Source organism: Melanerpes formicivorus, unplaced genomic scaffold (assembly GCF_026170545.1).
Source record: "Melanerpes formicivorus ecotype bairdi unplaced genomic scaffold, bMelFor1.0.p_v2 SCAF_47, whole genome shotgun sequence".
Lineage (NCBI taxonomy): Eukaryota > Metazoa > Chordata > Aves > Piciformes > Picidae > Melanerpes > Melanerpes formicivorus.
In genome coordinates this window covers 1,537,882-1,558,868 of record NW_027142399.1, presented here as the reverse complement: position 1 = coordinate 1,558,868, position 20,987 = coordinate 1,537,882, and the positions used below count along the sequence as shown (strand labels likewise).

Genomic DNA, 20,987 nt, shown 5'->3' with positions numbered 1-20,987 from the left:
GTTGTGGCTAAGTACTGACAAAGCAGCTCCCTGCTCTCTCTCTTGTCCTGTGTACAGGGGGAGGGAAGGGAGCGGGGAGGGGGAAGCTGTTCCTAACCCCCCGGTTTGTCCAGGGAGGGCTTCTTGTGCTGTTTATGAATTGTATATATTGTAAATAAACTGTGAATATTGCATATAAATGGTAAACATTGCAACTATTGGCTATAAATTGTAAAGATTATCTATCTGTCACAAATAAATTGTAAATATTGCATGTAAATTGTAGATATTGTCTATAAATGGTAAAGATTGTCCATAAATGGTAGATATTGGCTAGAAGTGGTAGATATTGGCTATAAGTGGTAGATATTGTCTATAAGTGGTAGATATTGGCTATAAATGGTAGATATTGGCTATAAATGGTAGATATTGGCTAGAAGTGGTAGATATTGGCTATTCTTTACATATTCATTGCATTCCACATTTTAGATTGCAGTTTTGCTTCTAAACACAGCTTCATTTGCTTTCACCTGAGCTGGGCTGGCAATATGATGCCAGGGGGTAGTGTGGGGAGGTGGTAATTTCAACCCACCACAGTTTTCCACCTGAGAATTTTAAAGGGGAAGGGGGGAAGGGGAATAAAAATCAATAAAAGAAAATGACATTGAAAAATAAACTAAATAAGAGAAAATTAACAAATAAAATAAGGTCAAGAAAAGTAAATTACATTTTAAAATAAAGTCAAATACAAATTGAAAGTAGAATAAGATAAAGAAAAGGAGATTAAATGTTCAAATCAAATAAAATGCAAATGAAAAGTGAAATAAGATAAATAAAAGTAGATTAAATTTTAAAATCAAATAAAATGCAAATGAAAAGTGAAACAAGATAAAAGTAGATTAAATTTTAAAATCAAATAAAATACAAATTAAAAGTGAAACAATATAAAAGTAAATTAAATTTTCAAATAAAATACAAATTAAAAGTAAAATAAGATAAAAGCATATTTTAAAATCAAATAAAATACAAATGAAAAGGAAAATAAGATTAGTAAAAGTAAATAAAATTTGAAAGTAAAATACAATAAAATACAACTTAAAATAAATCAAAGAAAATGAAAAAATGAAATAAATTAAATTTAAAGAGAAAACAGAAAATACATTGTAAAAATAAAATAATTAAAATTAAATTTTAAATTAAAAGAAATTTTAAAAGAAAATAAAATAAAGTACAATTTAAAAATTAAAGAAATGAAATTTAAAAGTGAAATAAAATAAATGAAAATAAATTTAAAACTAAAATAAAAGAATACAATAAAATTAGAAAACCCATATTTTAAAATAAAATAAATGGAATAAAATCAAATGTTCAAAGAAAAGGAAAGAAAATTCATGAAATGCAATGGAAAAATAAAAGAAATAAAATCAAATTTAAAACTAAAGTAAAATCAAATTGAAAAATGAAATTAAATCACATTTCAAACTAAAATAAATAAAATTAAGTTAAATTTGTAAATTAAATAAAAAATAAAATCAAAATTTAAAATAAAATAAAATCAATAAAATTAAATTTCAAAAAGAAAATGAATTAAATCTAAAAAGAAAAGAAATAAATGGAATGAAATTAAATCTAAAAAGAAAAGAAATAAATGGAATGAAATTAAATCTTAAAAGAAAAGAAATGGAATGAAATTAAATCTAACAAGAAAAAAATGGAATGAAATTAAATCTAAAAAGAAAAACAATGGAATGAAATTAAATCTAACAAGAAAATAAAGAGAATGAAATTATATCTAAAAAGAAAAGAAATAGAATCAAATTAAATCTAAAAAGAAAAGAAATAGAATGAAATTAAATCTAACAAGTAAATAAAGAGAATGAAATTAAATCTAAAAAGAAAGAAAAAGGTAAAGCAACTCAATGTGCCCCCCCTGGGTAGCAGAGCCGTGAGACGTGACATTGGCTTTAGAGCCGGGTTCAAGCCTTTCAAACGCTCCGGTCCTCTGCCGCCAAGCTGAGAAGGACTAGAGAATTGTTCTTCACTGCCTACCGACGGGCATGCCAATCCCGTAGCCCTTGGTGTCCAGAAGGCCCCCGACCTGGGTGAGGTTGCAATTGCGCTGTCGGTAATACTCGTTCATGGTGGACTCCAGCAGGAAGGCGTAGTTGGAGTTCAGCACCCGCGCGATCCCTTCCTCCGTGCTCTTGACGAAGACGCTGGGCTGCTTGGAGTACATGTAGTTCCACATCCGCTGGTAGGTCTGGTAGCGAGAGTTCTGCGGCGGGAAGAGGGCAGGGGCAGGCTCAGCTAAGGATCAGCGTAGGCTCACAGGATGTTAGGGGTTGGAAGGGACCTCTGGACATCGAGTCCAACGCCCCTGCCACAGCAGGGCCATAGAATCCAGCACAGGTCACATAAGAACGCTTCCAGGTGGGGCTTGAAAGTCTCCAGAGAAGGAGACTCCACTGCGTCTCTGTGAAGATAAGCTGAGGGAGTTGGGGCTATTCAGCCTGGAGAAGAAAAGGCTCTGGGGAGACCTTAAAGCTACATTTCAATATCTGAAGGGGACCTACCAGAAGGCTGGGAAGGGACTGTTTAGAGGGGCTTGTGGTGATAGGACAAGAGGCAATGGCTTGAAATTGGAGCAAGGGAGATTTAGGAGGAAGTTCTGCACAATGAGAGTGGTGAAATACTGGAACAGGTTGCCCAGGGATGTGGTTGACATTCAAGATCAGCCTTGATGTGGCCCTGGGCAGCCTGATCTAATTGGAGGTGTCCCTGCTGACTGCAGGGAGATTGGACAACATGACCTTTGAGAGTCCCTTCCAACCCAATGCAATCTGTGGAAAGAAGTCAAAGCAGATTTGGTACCAGATTAAAAAGGGATTTAGATGCCTAACCTCCATTTATTTCAATGAGATTTAGAGGCCCAAATGCCATTGCAGATGTGAGACTTTGTTGGCAAAGCTGGGCATGAAATGCCAATAGGTTCCAGCAAAACTCTTTGCATAAATTCAATATTGGACAAATAAGTTTCCATAACCTCATATCAAAACCACACACAAAAAAAGGCAGAAGAAAACAGCTTGTGCTTGCCTGCCTTAAACCACCCAGTGCTCCCCACAGAGCTCACCCTCTGCTGTCTGTCACCAGAACCTTGTGCTTGACAGTGTCAGAGCCAGACATCATCACCCTGAGAAGGGCACTGAAGGCTGGGGTTAGCATTAAAGCTCCTTGGGGTTTGCTGCTTTCTAAATCCAGATTTGGGTTCCCCCCCTTGTGAGGCAAATCAAAGTACTTGCTTAAGAGAACTGGAGTCTTATTAGTGACTGAACTCAAACTGTAAGTCAATCAAACCAAACCAAACCAGCCCCCAAATCCTCAGACTTTGCTAGTGGTTGAACCCAGCTTGGTTTGATGGAGAGAAAAGCCAACTACATTCAATGTCTCTTCCCTGTGCTGAGCAAAGGGAGAAACCTGTGTGCACAAAGCCTGCAGATGAACACACTCAGGTCCACATTTCTCAGTTTGCTGCTTTCCCCCTCACACTTGCATCTCTGCAGTACACAGAAACCGTTACACCACCTCCTCTCCTGGCCAAGGTGGTAGCTATGAGCCATGCTGTCAGACCCCTCCTGCCACCACACTTTCAAAGGCTCATTTTCTGTGCCTGGCCAGTGCTGCTGGAGAGCCTCAGGGAATCTGCTGTTGACCTAATTACTGCCCTCATCTGTCCAGCTCTGTCCTCTGGGTGCAGTCACTTGGGCAAGAGACAGATGAGCAGGGGGTGTGTTTGTACTGATTCACTGCACTTTAAAACCTTAACCCTGTGTGTTAGTGCCAGGAGAAACAGCTGCCAGGACAGGTTACAAGGCAAGATGCCTCAGCAGTGGACAAATGTCTCATGGGCACCAGGAAGTGAGGGGTGGTGAAGACACCCTCAGCCATATCTGCTTAATTCCTCACTACGTTTGACCCACCAGCATCACACCACAGGCCCAGTGGATCCCAGCATAGTTTAAAGCACTGCAAATGGTGCAAGAACAGCTCCTGCTAATTCCTTCTGTGGTAGCAGCAACTCCAGCACCTGGTAGGCAGCAGAGAGCCACAGTCAGGATTTTCAGACTTGAAAGCCTTCCTGAAAAGAACTAAGCAAGTGCCTCACATACAACCACCTCAGTCACTTGGGCTCTGTTCAGCTTATTTTAAATGTAATGCTATGCTTAAAAGTAGCTTTTTGCCAACCCCCCGAAGGGTGTAAAGTTGGGTTGAAAAGCTCAGGCTCACTCGAGAGATTTCTCAAGCTTTCTAATTCAGTTCAGACTCAGAGGGGGAAAAAAAAAAGTGAGAAAAGCTTTATCTCCTCTCAGAATTTCAACAAGTAATAAATAAATAATCCTCAAGCAGTTCTTTGTGCATTCAGAGCACAGCAGAAAAAGATTCACTCATTTATTTCCCTTCTGGATAGAGCAGGGAAGGGAAAAAATTAAATTGGGCTAACTGGGCTGCATAGTTTTGCATACACTTGTCTGACTTGTTCTCAGTGCCACTGACCACCTGCAAGACTCCAGCACTTTGACATGTGCCAGCCTACCTCAGGGCTGCAAGCATCCCTTTGCTTACCCAACCTGAGACCCCCACGTAAAAGCTGAGATCACATCCGAAGTGCATAGAGACCTATGGAGACTGTGTGGTGTCACTGCTGTGGTGCAGGGAGGCACTTTCCACACATGTCACCACATGGTGACACCCAAGGTGTTAAGCTGCTTTCTAAGTCCAGGGTCAACCACAGGTGTCCTAACCCTAGTCCTCCAGCATCTCAAGAGCACCCCAGCTGCTGTGTTACAAACCCTGCCCTCCCTGTCCTCCACCATTCACTCCATCATCACCCAGTGTGGATCTCAGCCAGTTCTGTGTACCCAAAGCAGCCAAGGGTCACTCCAGAGGTCCTCTCCATGACAGAAACTGGGGTGCCATCCCGATCTGACTAAAGGGTGGCCTCTGCACCCCCTGCCCCAGTTAGCAAAGAACAGGGTTTACTTGGAAGAAGGTCATGCTGGAGCCGCCGTGGATGGTGCCGTACTCGATGGCTGTCTGGTCAGCCAGGTCATCCACCGACTCGATGGGGACGTCCATCCGCTGCACCGTGAGGAAGGCAGCCAGATTGGCTGTGTAGGAGGAGATGATGATCAAGGTGAATGCCCACCTAAGGAAAGGGAAGCAAAGACAGTGACCTGAGATTCCCCCACAGACTGAATCTGACCTCTGTCCCCACCCTCTGCCTCTCATGGACCCCCAGAGAAGCCTTTCTCAGGAGGAGGGCTGAGCTCCTTACCAGACTCCACTGACACAGCGGGTGGATAATGCCTGGGGGGCAATGGTGGAGCCTTGCTGCATGAATCCTCCCACTGGAAACCACAAGCTGTTGCCTAGAGAGTACTGATTCACCAGAAGATTGCACCTGCCTTGGGAGCAGGGGTGAGGGCTGTACCACTCGTAGGGTGTCAATCTAAAATGACAGGAAAGGGATGGTTCAGGTAATTCACTGGGAAATGAAGCACTTCAGGGAAAACTAGCAAAGCAAAGCAAAGCAAAGCTGTGAAGCCCTCAATCTCCTGGAGGGAGATATTCCTGAGGAGGAAACTCTTTGTTGTCAATTGATGCCCAGGGCTCAGAGCTGTGTGAAGTGCTTGCTCTAAGACTCCGAAGCCAGAGGCTGCCTTGTAAGGATTTGCAAAAGTTTTGAGAGGCTTTGTGGAAAATTTGAGCATGGGTAGGCTGCAGGGAGGCTGGAGCCCTGTGTGCAAACTCATACCAGAGACAACCACAACCATCGTTCCAGATGTGCAGGGCCTTGAATTGAAACTGAACTCAAACACCTCTGGCTGTGTTCCCTGATGGAGAAGGGACATCAGTAGGAAGCTCAAAGGTGCCATGTGTGAGAGCTGACTGCAGCACACCGTCATGCATTGCATTGCTGCAAATGCTTGCTCTGAGAAGGTTTGGATTGCCTCAGTAAGGTCTAGGTCCCAGGTCTAGTTTGAAGCCAAGTGCTGATATTTCAGAGCATCACAGGGACAGGACAGAGGTGGCAATCTGAACTAACTAGCAGCCTGTCACTGGAGTGACTGTAGCCTAGCTCTCTTGTCTGGCTGTTTCAAATCATCACCTCCCTGGTTGCTAAGAAAGTTTTCTCATTCCTTTGCTGCAGTTCATTATATTGCTATGGTTAACCCAGCCAGTGCCTGGGAGGGTCATTTGGGGGATATTGCCATCCAGCTGAAAGGCTCTGGCAGCTCACACAGAATTCACCAAAATGTGGTGCTTATTGTTGTCCCTGCATCCCCTACTTCACTGTGATGCCAGTGAGGCAGAGCTTATTTCCTGAAGGATCTCTATATCTGCATCAAGCACTGGCAGTAATAAGCACTGCTCTGGGAGAATCTTCTGCAATTCAGAGGGTCAAAAGCTCCTCCCTGCTGAGCAAGGCAGAGAGCAGCATTCAAACCTCCCTCTCCAGCAGGAAGCTGTGCACAGGCACCTTTCTGGAGGATCTTGTTTAAACCACGAGGAGGGGACTAAAGAGGCACCAAATGTCAGTCTGCAGGGAGTGGTCTGCATTATTCAATGGTTTCTCCAGAACCACATCACTGAGGCTGTAACAGCATTTGATGACACCATTAAAGGCCTGCCAGGGTGACAACTTGGGCCATGCCAAGGACCAAGTGACAGCACAGTTTCAGGGTTTTGTAATGAGAATTGGGCATGAAGCATGTCCTGAAAGAGCTGCCAAGCCCTGAGCGTGCCTTTGGCACACACTGCCAGGACACACTTTGTCTCTGTCTGAAGGGGCCCATCCATGTCACCAACCATAAGCACTTTCTTAGGAGGTCAGGGAAAACAGCAGTGAGCATGGACCCTGGGCCTGCTTTGGACAAGCACTCAGTGATATATTTTTAAGCTAATTTAAATTAATCATAGGGAAACAGAACCCAGTGCTGTCAAGTGAGGCTCTGCACATCAACCAAGAGGTCATTGAAAGATGTTAATGAACTTTCTTTTTCTGTACACACTGGGTTTTAAAGAGCCAGAGGAACCAAACATCACTGCTGGAGTTGGCATTAAATATCTTTGAATTCATTCTCTTATATCTAGCAGCCTCCACCCTTCCTGTTCAAGACAAGTGGTTGGTTCATCTGTTGCAGATGAGGCATGTGTGGGGAGCAGCACCATTTGCACAGCACCAGCTCTACTCCCAAACTTCCCACCCTTCTCAGAGAGCTCTCAGCACTGGCCCCCACCACCGTGGCCAAGCACACTCCTGAACCATGCTCCTGCTTGCCTTGTGACAGCCACGCCAAGGGCCTTTCCAGGCCTGCCATGTGAGGACAGGCTGAGTGGGCTGGGTTTGTTCAGCCCTGAGAGGAGAAGGCTTAGGGGAGACCTCATTACTATGGACTAGTACAGAAACAGGGGCTGCCAGGAGGATGGAGACTCCCTTTTTGCAAGGAGTCACAGGGGAAAGACAAGGGGCGATGGGGAGAAGTTACTGTCCGGGAGATTGGACACCAGGAGAAAATATTTCCCCATGAGAACTGTTAGAGACTGGAATCATCTCCCAAGGGAAGCAGTGGATTTCCCTACATTGGGCAGTTTGAAGACTCAGCTTGTCAGGGTGCTGGTCTGCCTCATTTCAACTCCACTGTCACCTAGAAAGGTTGGACCAGATGATTCTTGGGGTGACCTAGCATCCTGTGATACACACCAGCAACGTGCCTATGCGGGCACTCAGCAGTAATGCCCCGCTCCCCAGCTGGCAAAGAGCAGAGGGCTGAGATGCTTCTGCTCCCTCCACATTGATGGCCTGGGGGATGTCTCTGTGTCCCCCTACCCACCCATCACCCACGGGTCCGGGAGCATGACGCTAGATGGCATCGTGAGGAAGGGAAAGGCACCGTCAGCAGCATTACCGAGCCACCAAGAAGAGGACGCAGCTGACAGCCAGGTAGGCGAGCAGCATGAAGAGCCAGACACCAGGGGAAAAAGGATCCAGGAACGAGAAGTAGCCAGGTTTGCGGCCCTGGAAGGGAAACACAAAGGAGTTTGACCTGCTTGCATTCCCACAAATGCAGTAGTCCATCCTGCAAACAGCAGAGAAAATCCACCCCTGTCCCAGCGCTGGCGGCGGATGGGAGCAACAGAAGGGAAATGAAGTAAACGGAGCTCTGCAAAAGAAGGCAACCAGGGGACAGCACATGCAACAAATGACCAAGTTCTGCAGCACCTCCCTGCTGGGATTCATCTCTTAAGACCATTCTTCTCCCCACCTCAACCACTTTTGATCCTCCAGGCAAAGGAGGAGGTGAATTGCTAGAAAAATGGAGCCAACTGCCGCACTCTGCCCTCCCCACTGCAGGACGTGCTGCACCCTCGCCTGCAGGGCCTCCCAGGGGCTGTCCCCATCTGCAGCCCTTGTCCACTCAAGCTGACTGCAAACTGCTGTGCTGGGCAGGGGCAGCCCCATTGGGAGAGCAGGGCTGAGCTCAGAGGTGGGTGTGAGTCTCTGCACGAAGCAGAGCAGAGAGAAAAGATTTTTGTGCGCAAGGAGAAGAAAAAAAAAAGAGAGACATTTGCAATATTTCTGGCCTTCTTTCTTCAGCCTTGAAATGTTTCTTCTCTACAAAACTCCATAGAATTATTACTTTTAACTCAGGGAACAGGGTATTTTTATCTCCAAGATGCATCAGAGGGGTTTTTTTTTCCCCTTATTTTTTTCTCTCATCAAACCATTATTTTTTTTTCTCCCCTCAAAAAGCAAAGCTTCACTGCTAGGAAAAAAAAAAACCAAACAGGTTTGGGTCTTCTCTCAGAATACCTTAAATTTTTCACAAGGCCACTGCCACCACTGAAATCTCGTCAAATGCAGCAAAGTTTGTGCAAAGAGAGCATTAATTTCTAGGAGAGGCCTCCCAAAGGCTGCTCAGCTCTCGTTTTGGTGAGCGTCCTTCTGCCACCGTCAGCTCTGCCTTTGCAGCTGCTCGCCAACGCAGCCTGCCCCAGGGGGCAAGGAGCAGCCCCTGGTTTACCTCTGAGCACACTCATAGAATCAATAAGGTTGGAAAAGACCTCAGAGATCACCAAGTCCAACCTGTCACCCAACACCTTGTGACTAACTAAACCATGGCGTCAAGTGCCACATCCAATACCCTCTTGAAACCACCAGGGATGGGGACTCCACCACTTCCCTGAGCAGCACATTCCACTCAACACAGCTGTGAGGGAAAAGGGCAGAGGTGAAAATAGAGTGCAAGGCACAGGACTAGAGAAGTGTTCTTTTGCTTTCTGTGCAATTTATGATGTCCATGTAGAGCAGAAAGTGCTTTGTTTCAGCGCTGTGCAGCCCTAACACATCTCCCACCCCAAACGCTGCAGCTGGCCCAGCAATGCTCGTCTGCCTCAAGCATCTTCTCTCCTGACTGTCTGGTTTGAAAGACTCCCAGCAACTCCCAACACAGTCCTAAAGGCTGTATTAGCCCCATGGGAATTTGAGCCCTTAGCTCACAGGAGCCTGCATCTTCTGCTCCAAACACAACATCAGTCCTGGCACAGCAAAACCTCAAGCTCCACAGCTTCCCCCAGCACTCGTAACCGGGAAGCTGCCCACGAGTCTGAGCTCCTGCAGAGGCTTTTACTGTAAAGTCAGAGTGGAAACAGCCTTTTATCACATCCCAGCCAGGCTGTCAGTGTATTTCTTACTGGCACCTTGCTCTGCTGAAAACATCTATCACTGTTTGCTCAATGGAGCTCACCCCAGCAGCCGCTTCCCAGCACTTGCAGCACAGCAGCTGCTCTGCTGTAGGTTGCTCGTTCTACACAAAAGCTGCTGCTGGGGATCATCTCTGACACACACAGGCCTCATTTTTCCCCTTTTCCACTGCCTTACCCTGCCTGCCTGTGACATCCCATAAACTGCCAATAGCTGGTAACAAATAACCCCTAACCTCCATTGCCACGACACACCTAGAGCCATCAAAGACCTGAGCCCTGAAAATTTAGAGTTGTGCTTAATCCAAAGGCAGTGAACAATTTTCTGTTGTTTCCCCAGGAAGCAGAGTTGGTTATTGGCTTCTTGGGTTTTTTGTTGTGGTTGTTGGTTGTTTTTTTTTCTCCTTTCTTTCTCTTCCCCAGACTCAGGGCAGCACTTTAAATACCATTTCTATTAAAATCCACTGTTTTACTACTGAAGTATTCCTATCTTACACAGAAATCTGAATTTCACAAGGTCTTGGTGGCTCTTCTGAAGATTAAGCTGTTGCTAGAAAAGGCAAGAGTTGTTGCACACACACAAAAATCTTCCTCTGCTAAAAATATCACAGAAGGCTGTGATATTCTCAGCTCCAGTCACCAGCTGGGACTGTAACATCTCAGTAACCTTCCCACAGCAAACTCTGCCCTGCATGAAGCAAAGAACCACCACACCAGAACATCCTATCCCTCTGTCCTGAAGGACAAGATGAGTTTGAGCTTGGCATCCACGTTAGTATTTTTAGAGAGCCTGGCTTATTAAAGCCTTTGAGCAAATGGATGAGCTAGGCATTGATGGTTCAGGTGAACCTGCCTCCATTTCCAGATTAATTTAAAGTCACTTCCCAAGCAAAGATTCAGACTCCTGGGTGCAATTCTGGAGCCTCTCCTTAAGAGAAGGTCTCTCTTCCATACTGGCTTATCTCACTGTGCTCAGTGTAAGCAGGTGAGGCACAAACAGTGACAGAGATGAAGTTTTTCTTTTGTCCTTCCCCCTTTGTAGGTCAATTGCTGCTGTGTTCTTCTTTTCCTTATATTCTTCCTGTAGACCCAGACAAAGACAAATGGCTGCTACAGCCCACATTTGGGCCTTCAGAGCTGGAAACTGCACTCCCAGCATCCTGGAGAAACTCAGAGTACCAGCAACATCCTCTACTGGAGCTCCTCTCACTAGCTCAAAGCATTGGAACAGGCTGCCCAGCAAGGTAGTGGAGTCACCATCCCTGGAGGTGGTTAGGAAACCTGTGGCCATGGCACATTGGGCCATGGTTTGATGGCCATGGTGGTGTTGGGTTGATGATTGGACTCAATGATCTTAGAAGCCTTTTCCAACTGAAACAATTCTATGATTCGTGAGTCTGCAGGTTCCAAGGTGCACTCCCTCTGCATTTCTTGCTGATCTCACCCAGAAGATCATGGCCTTCCCAATGCCAACAGGAAGCCAAAGGTAGGCACTGTCAAAGCTTTTTTTTCCCTTTCATTGTTAATTAATGCATGCCATTCACTGTCAAAGCTCTTCTGTCCAGAGACTGATGCTGCATGTGCACCTGGTTCCCTTTTTCATCTAGAGCTAAACCAACTCGGTTGCCTCTCTTCTTCCATAGGCACCTCCACACTCAAGAATGGAACGAGGCACTGGGAACCTGCAAGATGTGAAGGACATCCATCAGACATCAGCCACACAAGCTGGAGCTTCTGCAGCTCAGGATTCTTCCAGGTGGCTTATCCCTCCCTGGCATCCCAGAGCTGGCAGGAAACTCCCAGGCACTGGTGATGCCTTGGCTGTGGCTCCTTCATGAGATGCTCCTGTAACAAATTTCCTCTCTGTAATTAAGGCCTTGGTGTCTTCTCCGCGCTTCTGGGGCAGTTTGTCAATAAATTATGCTCATTAAGGAAATTGCGTTGGAAGCTTTAAGTCTGAGGCTTGGCAATGACTCTCTCCTGTGACTTTACAGTAGTAGTAGTTCTGCTTCTTTTCAGCTACAGTCATTTCCAGGCTGCTGCTACATATTCTTTTCATTCACAGTTGTGGATAAGAATAAAGATATTCTGTGCCCACGGAGGCCACAAACTCTCTCTTATCTGTCTGTTTTGAAGATGGGAATGACAATATCTGGAGTCTGTCAGATATTTTTAGCTGCTCCCAATACAGCTTTGTTAATTGGAAGAGCTATTTTCCCTGGAATAGAAGTGTTCAAGATGCCCAATAATTGATGGAGGCCTCCTGCAAATCCTCAGATGGAGGCAGGAGAGTTTCCTTTACCCCTCCTCGATCGTTCTGCCAAGGTTCCATTTTCAGCCAGAGAGAGTCAGTTTCTCTGGGCCTGATACTCGTGACCAAAAAGCCTGAAAGTGAAGGACATCTGGGAAGAGGAGGAGGAGGCATGGTGATGAATTTGTCTGTGTTCAGGTCCATGATTCCCTGCACACACACACACAGAGTGAGAAGGGATCACAGTGCCCCCTCAAGCAGAAGCAGTTAGCCCTACCTAGGGCATTTCTCACAGGTCCTCACAAAAAGCAGGCAAGAGAACTCTCTTCTGCCTCTGTAAAGCAGAAGGAAAGCAAGAAAGCTCAGGCTGAAAAGACAGGAACATCAATGAGTGCTAAGTATCACTGCAGTGTAGTTGGCATTACCAAAACACAGCTAGGAGGACCATGTCTGATGCAGATGCAGGTCCAGAGCCCTTTCCCTCCAGAGTCTTTTCCCTGGAGTCAATAAACAAAACCCAGGCACAGGCAGCTGTGAATTCTGAGCCTAACTCAGGGTCACCAGATGGTCCACAAAGGACAAATCAATCCATAGCATGATCCTGAGCATGCCTGGGGCCAGGAGTTGCTCCCACCCCTGCTGCAGTGAAGTGGGAGGCTCGCTGGCAGAGCAGCACAGGTTGTCAGGAGCGCTCAGCTCCTCTCAGCTCCTCTGCCTCAGCTGTCAAGCCTCCTCTGGCTGGAATGAAGGGAGCTATTCATTCCTTCCTTCCCATTTTGTATCTTCTGTGGCAATCAAGTGGAAACACTTTAAGCCTCAGTTCACTTGGCCTAAACTCATCTATTCCAGTGTACTCACCAAATCTACATTTTCTCATCTCAAGGCAGGGCACAGGAAGGACTTTCAGGACTGATAAGGCAGAATCATGCACTAGCTCGGTCCTCCTTCCCTGCTGTAGAAGCAGACATGTGTCCAGTTCTGGGCCCCTCAGTTTAGGAAAGATGTTGAGTTGCTGGAAGGTGTCCAGAGAAGGGCAACAAAGCTGGGGAGGGGTTTGGAGCACAGCCTTGTGAGGAGAGGCTGAGGGAGCTGGGGTTGCTTAGCCTGGAGAAGAGGAGGCTCAGGGGAGACCTTCTTGCTCTCTACAACTCCCTGAAGGGAGGTTGCAGACAGGTGGGGGTTGGTCTCTTCTCCCAGACAAGCAGCACCAGAACAAGAGGACACAGTATCAAGCTGTGCCAGGGGAGGTTCAGGCTGGATGTTAGGAAGAAGTTCTTCATAGAAAGAGAGATTGGCCATTGGAATGTGCTGCCCAGGGAGGTGGTGGAGTCCCAATCACTGGAGGTGTTTAGGAAGAGCCTGGATGGGGTGCTTGGTGCTGTGGTTTAGTTGATTAGATGGTGTTGGATGATAGATTGGACTCCATGATCTCAAAGCTCTCTTCCAACCTGGTTAATTCTGTATTAATCAATCAATAATTCTATTCATCAATGTGAGCAAAAGCCTGGGTGTGCTGCAAACCAGCCTGACATTTAGCATCCCCCTCTGCAGAAAAGGCACTGGACACTTGATTTCTGCCCTCTGCCAAGCAGAGTGACTGCTCAGGACCTGCCAGCTACCTCTTGCCTTCCACAGGTGCCACCAGCTAGTCAGAGAGAGGAAGGCAATAAAACAAAGCAAGGCTTTTTTTTCTCTCTCTTAACAGCCTGCAAGCAGGCAGCCCTATTAGAGTCCCCACGTCAGAAATCCATCCTTGATTATATCACAACAAGTGAAATTGAGAAAAATGACAGCCCCATTTAAAGCTGCCAGAGTTGGTTATGTGTGATAAGAGCCACACACACCGTGGTGGCTGAGCTGGCAGAGGGGGGAGGAGAAAAGGAAGGGGGAGCGGGGGGTGGGGGCACATCATTTACCACTGGAGTTCCATGGCGATGAAAACAAAGTGTCATCACACTGGGAGGAGACCAGGGTGTGGAGGCAACTCCTCAGCAAGAAGATGCATCTGTGGTTATGTATTAGGCTTGCATCTGATCCCTGGTGTGATTAACAGACGTCAGCTGCAGTTTTTGACATCGCAGAGATGTTTGTTGGGGCGGGCAAGGGAGGGGAGGGAAGGGGACAGCAGTGGAGGAGCGCTGCAAACCACATCCTTAAAGGAACACCAGAGCTGTTAGCTGTCTTGCCTTGCCTTCTTAAATAAATATTTACCAGTTTAAGAAGTTAATTGCTGCACAGCTCTCAGACATGCTCCTCAAAGCTAAGCAGGAGAGGTCTGGACAAAGAGGGACCAACTGCTAGGGAGAGAAATGGGAGCTCTGAGCTTGGCTGCTGGGGAGACCTCCCTGCTCCCAAGGAGGGCATGAGCCCAGGCTGCCCCTGCCATCACTCCTCATAGCCCTGAAGCACCAAAGCAGGGCTTGCTGCAGGGTTTATTCATGTTTATAAATATCTGAGGGGTGGGTGTCAAGAAGAAGGGGCCAGGCTCCTTTCAGTGGTGTCCTGTGATAGGACAGGGGACAATGGATGCAAACTGGACCACAGGAAGTTCCACCTCAGCATGAGGAGAAACTTCCCTGTGAGTGACGGAACCCCAGGAGCAGGCTGCCCCAGAGAGGTTGTGGAGTCTCCTTCCCTCCTCCTCTGGAGACTTTTAAGACCTGTCTGGATGTGCTCCTCTGTCACCTGCCCTAGGTGATTCAACTTTGGCAGGGGAGGTGGACTAGATGATCTTCAGAGGTCCCTTCCAACCCCTACCATTCTCTGATTCTATAAAAGAGAAGAATTGAGAGGAGATCTATGATCCTAAGACCTGAGCTGGGAGATGCCTGCCTGGCTCACGGGGGAGCTTCCCTACTCAAAGCCCTGAGTCCTTCGTCAGGCAGCGGAAGACCAAGTCCTGCCCGACGGCAGGGGACTGTTTGCCAAACACTTTTAAGACTGTAATTATTAATCCTGTTCAGTTTGGTAAATGCCTGAAGGGCAGGAACGTGGCTGTGTTGCATTACTCTGGTATCAGCACAAGCAGCAGATGGTCCCTGCCCTGAAGAACTTCCACTCTAAGTAGATGTGTCAGACACATTTATATGGAGCTCGTGCAGAGGCAGCAGCAAATGCCTTGCACCTCCAGAGCAGATCACATGCAAACCCTGCACCAACATTCCTGTGGCTCCTCTGGAGAGAGCAACATCAGCTTCATGCTGCTCAGGGAATGGTGACTCCTTAAGGGACTTGCTGAAGGTTATGATGCAAATGGGAGGGCAGAGCAGGCACTGCAACCAGACCCCCAGCCTGAGACATGAATGTGAGAAAGAAACTGGCACAGGGCAGCTGGTGGCCCTGAAAATCACAGAAGCAGAGAATTGTTTTGGTTGGAAAAGGTCAAGCCCAACCATCAACCCAACACCACCATGGCCATTAAACCATGTCCCAAAGTGCCATGGCCACACCTTTATGAACACCTCTGGGGATGCTGACTCCACCACCTCCCTGGGCAGCCTGTGCCAATCCCTGACCACTCTTGCAGCAAAGGAATTGTTGCTAAACCTCCCCTGGCACAATTTCAGGCCACTTCCTCTCATCCTACCACCTCATACTGAGAAGAAGACACCAACCCCCACCTCACTGCAACTTCCTTCCAGGGAGTTATAGAGAGCAATGAGGTTTCCCCTCAGCCTCCTTTTCCCCAGGCTGAACAACCTCAGCTGCTCCTCAGCAGCCCTGCTCTCCAGACCCTTCACCAGCTCTGTTACCCTGCTCTGGACACTCTCCAGCAACTCAGTGTCCTTCATCTGATTTCTGGGAACTTGAAGATTCTGGCCCTCTTTGGTCAGTCAAGTCATTGATCCTAAATTGTAGCAGAGGGAACAGAGCTGTAACTGGATTGTAAATACTTGTTTGTTCTTGGCAGGAGCCACTCAGCACACAGAGATGTATGCACAGGGTCGTTTGTGTCCCTACCAAACCCTGCATCCTTAACAGCCTTCTAAATGGAGTGGGGGGAGCTGCAAGAGGCAGCCTGAATTGTTTTTATCCTTTTGGCTGCTATTGTTGAGCTGATGGGAAACCAAGACTGTAATTTGCATCACACTCAGCACTGTACAGAGCACACTTCCAAAACCCAGACTGGGAATAGGCTGACGGCGCTGTTGCAAAGGACCTGCCTGCCAGAGCTCACCTCCTGTGATCCCAGGGAACCAGGGGCTTTGCCTGGCCATTGTGGGCATAGCTGGAGAAAAAACTGTCCTCTCCTGAGCTTCTAGCAAGAAGCTAGAACAACAGAGGATGGGAATGCAAGAGGGTCTGTGGGAATTGAAGGTAACAAGTGTTGTCCAAACAAAGACATGACACGATGCCATGTACATGCTTGCACAGGTGAATCCCCTGGGCAGGCTCACAGCTGCTCTGCTCTCAACCACAGGCCCACGAGTTGCTAAACAGCTATCACATAATCCCTGACCTGCCTTTTGGGTGGCAGCAGCTAAGCACACTGGACTTGCAGAAGATGATTGAATGCAGCAGAGCGAGAACCAGAGCTAGTTGCTAACCAACAGCATTGTGCCCTCCTCGCTCCTCCCTGGCCAGTGCAGAAGCCAGGGGGTCTGAGAGCACCTGTGCAAAGCAGGGAGCACTCCAGAATTAAGGAGCCTTCCTTGGGCTGCAGGGCCTGCTGGTCTCTAGGGAGGGTAACTGAGAGGAGGCAAATGAGAAGGGCTGAGAGCACAGAAACAGAGCCCACCTGGGCAAGGACCTCATTGCCCACAGTGGAGAGCAGCCACCCTGCCTGCCTTGGGGCAGTGCCCTGGGTCACAGGGAGTGACATTTTACCCTTTTCCTGCCTGTGATTTAGAAAGCAGAAGACTGATCTGCAGGTAGAGCATTAGCAAGAGGTCACAGCAAAGAAAGCAATCCCAGATATCTTTCTGGCTTGATCTTGTGCTCAGAGGTGAGAGGGCAACAAGGCTGCATACCACAGAGGTTAGGAACACAGCTGAGATTAGGGCATTTGAGTCCCAATATCAGCTAGGTGAGCCCATAGGTGTCCTAGCTCACACAGAGGTTAGGAACACAGCTGAGATTAGGGCATTTGAGTCCCAATATCAGCTAGGTGAGCCCATAGGTGTCCTAGCTCACACAGAGGTTAGGAACATAGCTGAGATTAGGGCACTTGAGTCCCAATATCAGCTAGGTGAGCCCATAGGTGTCCTAGCTCACACAGAGGTTAGGAACACAGCTGAGATTAGGGCACTTGAGTCCCAATATCAGCTAGGTGAGCCCATAGGTGTCCTAGCTCACACAGAGGTTAGGAACACAGCTGAGATTTGGGCATTTGGGTCCCAATATCAGCTAGGTGAGCCCATAGGTGTCCTAGCTCACACAGAGGTTAGGAACACAGATGAGATTTGGGCATTTGGATCCAATATCAGCTAGGTGAGCCTATAGGTGTCCTAGCTCACACAGAGGTTAGGAACACAGCTGAGATTTGGGCATTTGGGTCCAATATGACCTAGGTGAGCCCATAGGTGTCCTAGCTCAGCCTCCCATGCAGTGTCCCCACTGGATGCAAGGAGGTGGTGACTCCAAGCCAGGTTTAGTGGAGTTGTGGAGCCACTCAGACACACTGCTGGGTGCTGCAGCCTTCCAGCCTAGCCTCCCCTCATCACACCTCACCACAGAGAGCTCAAAGCCATGCTAAAGCCACCCTGTGACTTTTACTGGGCCTGAAGCAGAACCAGAGAAGCTGGCATCTGCCCACACTTTCCCTGGTAGCACTGCTCTGGCAGGGCTCTGCCTGGGGCCCCCCACCTGGCCAGGAAGCGTTGTGTGCCTGGGGAGGATGGGGAAGGGGAGGCAAGAAGGCTAAGGGGTTGAAGAAGAGGAATCCAACCCAGCAGGCTGACACAAGGCAGAGAGGCAGTGAAAAGAAGGAAATAAAAGTCAGGCTCGTTTGTGTTTAAATGAGAAACCAAAATATTTTTATGAGTCATTCCCTTTTCTTCTCTAACTAGGCATGTTTGCATGCAAATAATGGAGGGACATAAATGGCTATGAAAGAAGTCTCTTACCATATGAACTCGGTAGAGAATGCTAATTCCCAAGGTCATGAATGGCTTAGAGAAATCGATCACCTTCTCCCGCTCCGCAGTAATCGTCAGCCCTGCCACCGCCAAATCAGCTTTCTGCAGAGAAAGGAGAGCAGAGAAGATCAGGACCCTCAGCCTGAGACAGGCAGGAGGCAGGGAAAGCAGCAAAGCCACACACACACACCACCTGCTCCTGCGGGATGGACAAGGGTGCGTTTGCTGCAGGGCAAGCCCCAGGCTCTGCGGCAGCCAAAGGAGTTTTGCTGGTGATGTTCAGACTGTGCTGCTCTGTCCCTCTGCCAGGGTGGGCTTCACACAGGCCCTGCTCAAATACACTCTGAAGTTTAATCCACCTTGTGTTCTGGACCATTCTCCTCATTTTTCCTTTCCTCACCTGGCTGTTTTTGTCTCCATACCTAAAGGCTGGAAAAGAAAGACAGCTCCTCCTGGGGAGCTCAGTGTGCTGGGAGCTGTACTAAGAGCCAACAAGCCAGCAGCCCCTGCCCCTAAGTGCTCACAGCCTGGTTGTCACTTCTGTTCATGGGATGCCTGGCAAGAGAGGAGCCATCCAGACAGGGAACATTGTACTAACCCAAAGAAGATCCACCCTCCCCCCTTCCAAACCTCCCGTGGAACACAGCTGTCCCCTTCCAGACAAGACCTGCAAGTGCCACAGGGAGGCAAGCATCACAAAGCAGCACCATTATCCCCTCTGCTCCAAGTCATGGAGTTTGCAAGGCTGCCAATCCCAGACTTCCAAAAGTGCAGATCAGATCCAAAAAAAAGGGGAAAAAAGAAAAAAATTCAGAGGAGTGGCATAAAAATTCCCAGCCTGACTTGCAAAGCAGCTGAGATTGGAGAGGGAAGAACTAACTAGTTTCTTCCAGTGTCAATATCTTGTAATAGAGATAAGGGATTTGAATCCTAAATATTATTTTTATTACTACAGCTCTTTTAATGTCTGTGATTGCTTTCTGGGGAAAAAAGGAGTCCTCCTCCAATCCCCTACACATTTGTTTGCCTGCTTTGCAGGGTGGTGATTGTGCAAGTGGAGAAAAGGAGAAGGGGATGGGGGAAAGAAGAGCTATTCGTGGTGGTCATCCCTAAGTGTCATAAGGGCTGTGCAGAAGCCAGGCCCCAGGACCTAGTGAAATATGAAGTCTATCTCCTTGGACCCATGTGCTAGTTATGAACACACCACACAGAGGCAAACTTATGGGTGCATCACTTTTACCACGCTCTCTGACACTGCTGCTCTCTTCTCCTTGAGAGAAAGAGGACTAATCCCTAGCAGAGCTTGGCCAAGAGGTCTTTCCTCTCACTCTGCCCCAACAGACCTGCCCACTTAAAGGCAGGCAGGGAGCAAGGGCTAGTGAAAGGCTGGAGCTGCAAGAGGGAAGAGAAACACTGCTGGAGCCTGCAGGACAAAGGAAAGGGAAGAGAAAAGCAAAGTGATCTGCAAGCATGCCCAGCAAGAGGGGGCATGGAGAAGCTGACACTTCCCAGTCCATGCAGGACTGCCTCACTGTGAAGCCCACTGCTAGACTTTTTCATTTGTTTCCAAGCAGCTATCTCAGGTTTCTAGGAGGTTCAGGCTGGAATGAATTATGAGCTAGGGAGACTTTCTGCCTAGCCAGACGTTTACCCACAGGGTATTTAAAAGGCACCAATTATCACAACGTGGTGTGTAAGCAGTTGAGCCCTGTGTAAACACCAGCAAATTACTAAGATGGGATCAGCTCATCTGTGGAACGTGGCATGTGAGGAATTTTATCCACAAGAAAAGCCTAAAGCTTTCTAAACCTCTCTTGTCTAGACTTTAAAAGGCTTTGCAGCTACTGCAGTCCTGGGGAGAGCCCTCCCAGCAAAGCCCCTCATGAAGGTGCAGCTTGTTCTAGCAAGGGATTGCTTCTCCCAGTCCTCCAAACTGAATCCAATTCTACCAGCAATCAAAGGTGCTTCATGCAAAGCTCCAAGGACATTTTCATTGCTGTCCAGGGGTCAAAGCAAATGCACTGCTGAAAGGAGCAGCGCTGCCCCCAGGTCTACCCAGCTCAGTCACCATCCCTGGCCTGCCCCCATCGTAGAATGGTTTGGGTGGAAGGGACCTTAAAGATCATCTTGTTCCAGCCTCCCTGCCATGGGCAGGGACACCTCCCACTAGACCAGGGTCATGAATGGCCCCAACTCTCCAACCATGGCTGAGGGCCAGCAACCAGCCTGGACACACTTCCTGCTGGATGGAGATGCTCAGAAGCTTGGGTCCCGCTTCTCAAGGGTGGGACATGGATGCCAGCAGGGAACTTGGTGTACTTCTGTTATTCCCCCAACTATTGTCCTTTGTCCTTCTAGATCATGTAGGCAGCCACATCCTGAAAACTGCTCTTCCTTAGCAAAACAGAATGCAAATCCACTCCCCTCCCTTTGCCTACTGGGCAGACACACAGTCCAGCAGAGCTACCTTCCCTGGGCATGTAGCTTTTGTGCCCAGCTCCCTTCTCTTATCTCCAGAGGGTTCTGTCATTCCATTAAAGTCAATTTCTTTCTGCCTGGCCAACTTGTGTCCTTTCAGGACTTTTGCCAGCATCATTGCTACAGCAGCATGCAGGCTGCTCTAACCTGCACATCTGCCTTCCCCTGGGGCAGAGCTCCTGCAGCCCAGCCCAGGCTGCTCGTGGCTTTAGCTGGGGCTGTGCTCTCTGTCTCTCTGTAGGCTCAGAAGTCATGCAAATTAAAACCTGATTTCTGACAGCAATAAACTTCGATCTGGGAATGTATTCTCTGCCTGAGTGTCATCCATTTCATGCTTTTGGTTTTGTTTCCTGATGTCCATAAAAATTCTTGTGATTCACTGAGGTCAGCAAATCTCAGCCACAGAGGAGCTCTGCAAACCTGAGTCCCACCTGAGC

At 47.9% G+C, this 20,987-nt stretch overlaps 1 protein-coding gene across 1 annotated transcript in view; it reads right to left on the bottom strand.

Annotated features, from left to right (window-relative positions):
• Positions 1–20,987, bottom strand: part of GRIK4 (glutamate ionotropic receptor kainate type subunit 4) — a gene marked incomplete at its 5' end in the record, with an annotated part of 94,921 nt that overhangs the window by 7,133 nt on the left and 66,801 nt on the right. Inside the window, 5 exons of the mRNA XM_068159896.1 lie at positions 2,029–2,254; positions 5,020–5,185; positions 5,315–5,488; positions 7,950–8,059; positions 18,061–18,174. Coding sequence (XP_068015997.1) covers positions 2,029–2,254; positions 5,020–5,185; positions 5,315–5,488; positions 7,950–8,059; positions 18,061–18,174 — 790 coding nt within the window. The remainder of the gene's footprint in view (positions 1–2,028; positions 2,255–5,019; positions 5,186–5,314; positions 5,489–7,949; positions 8,060–18,060; positions 18,175–20,987) is intronic.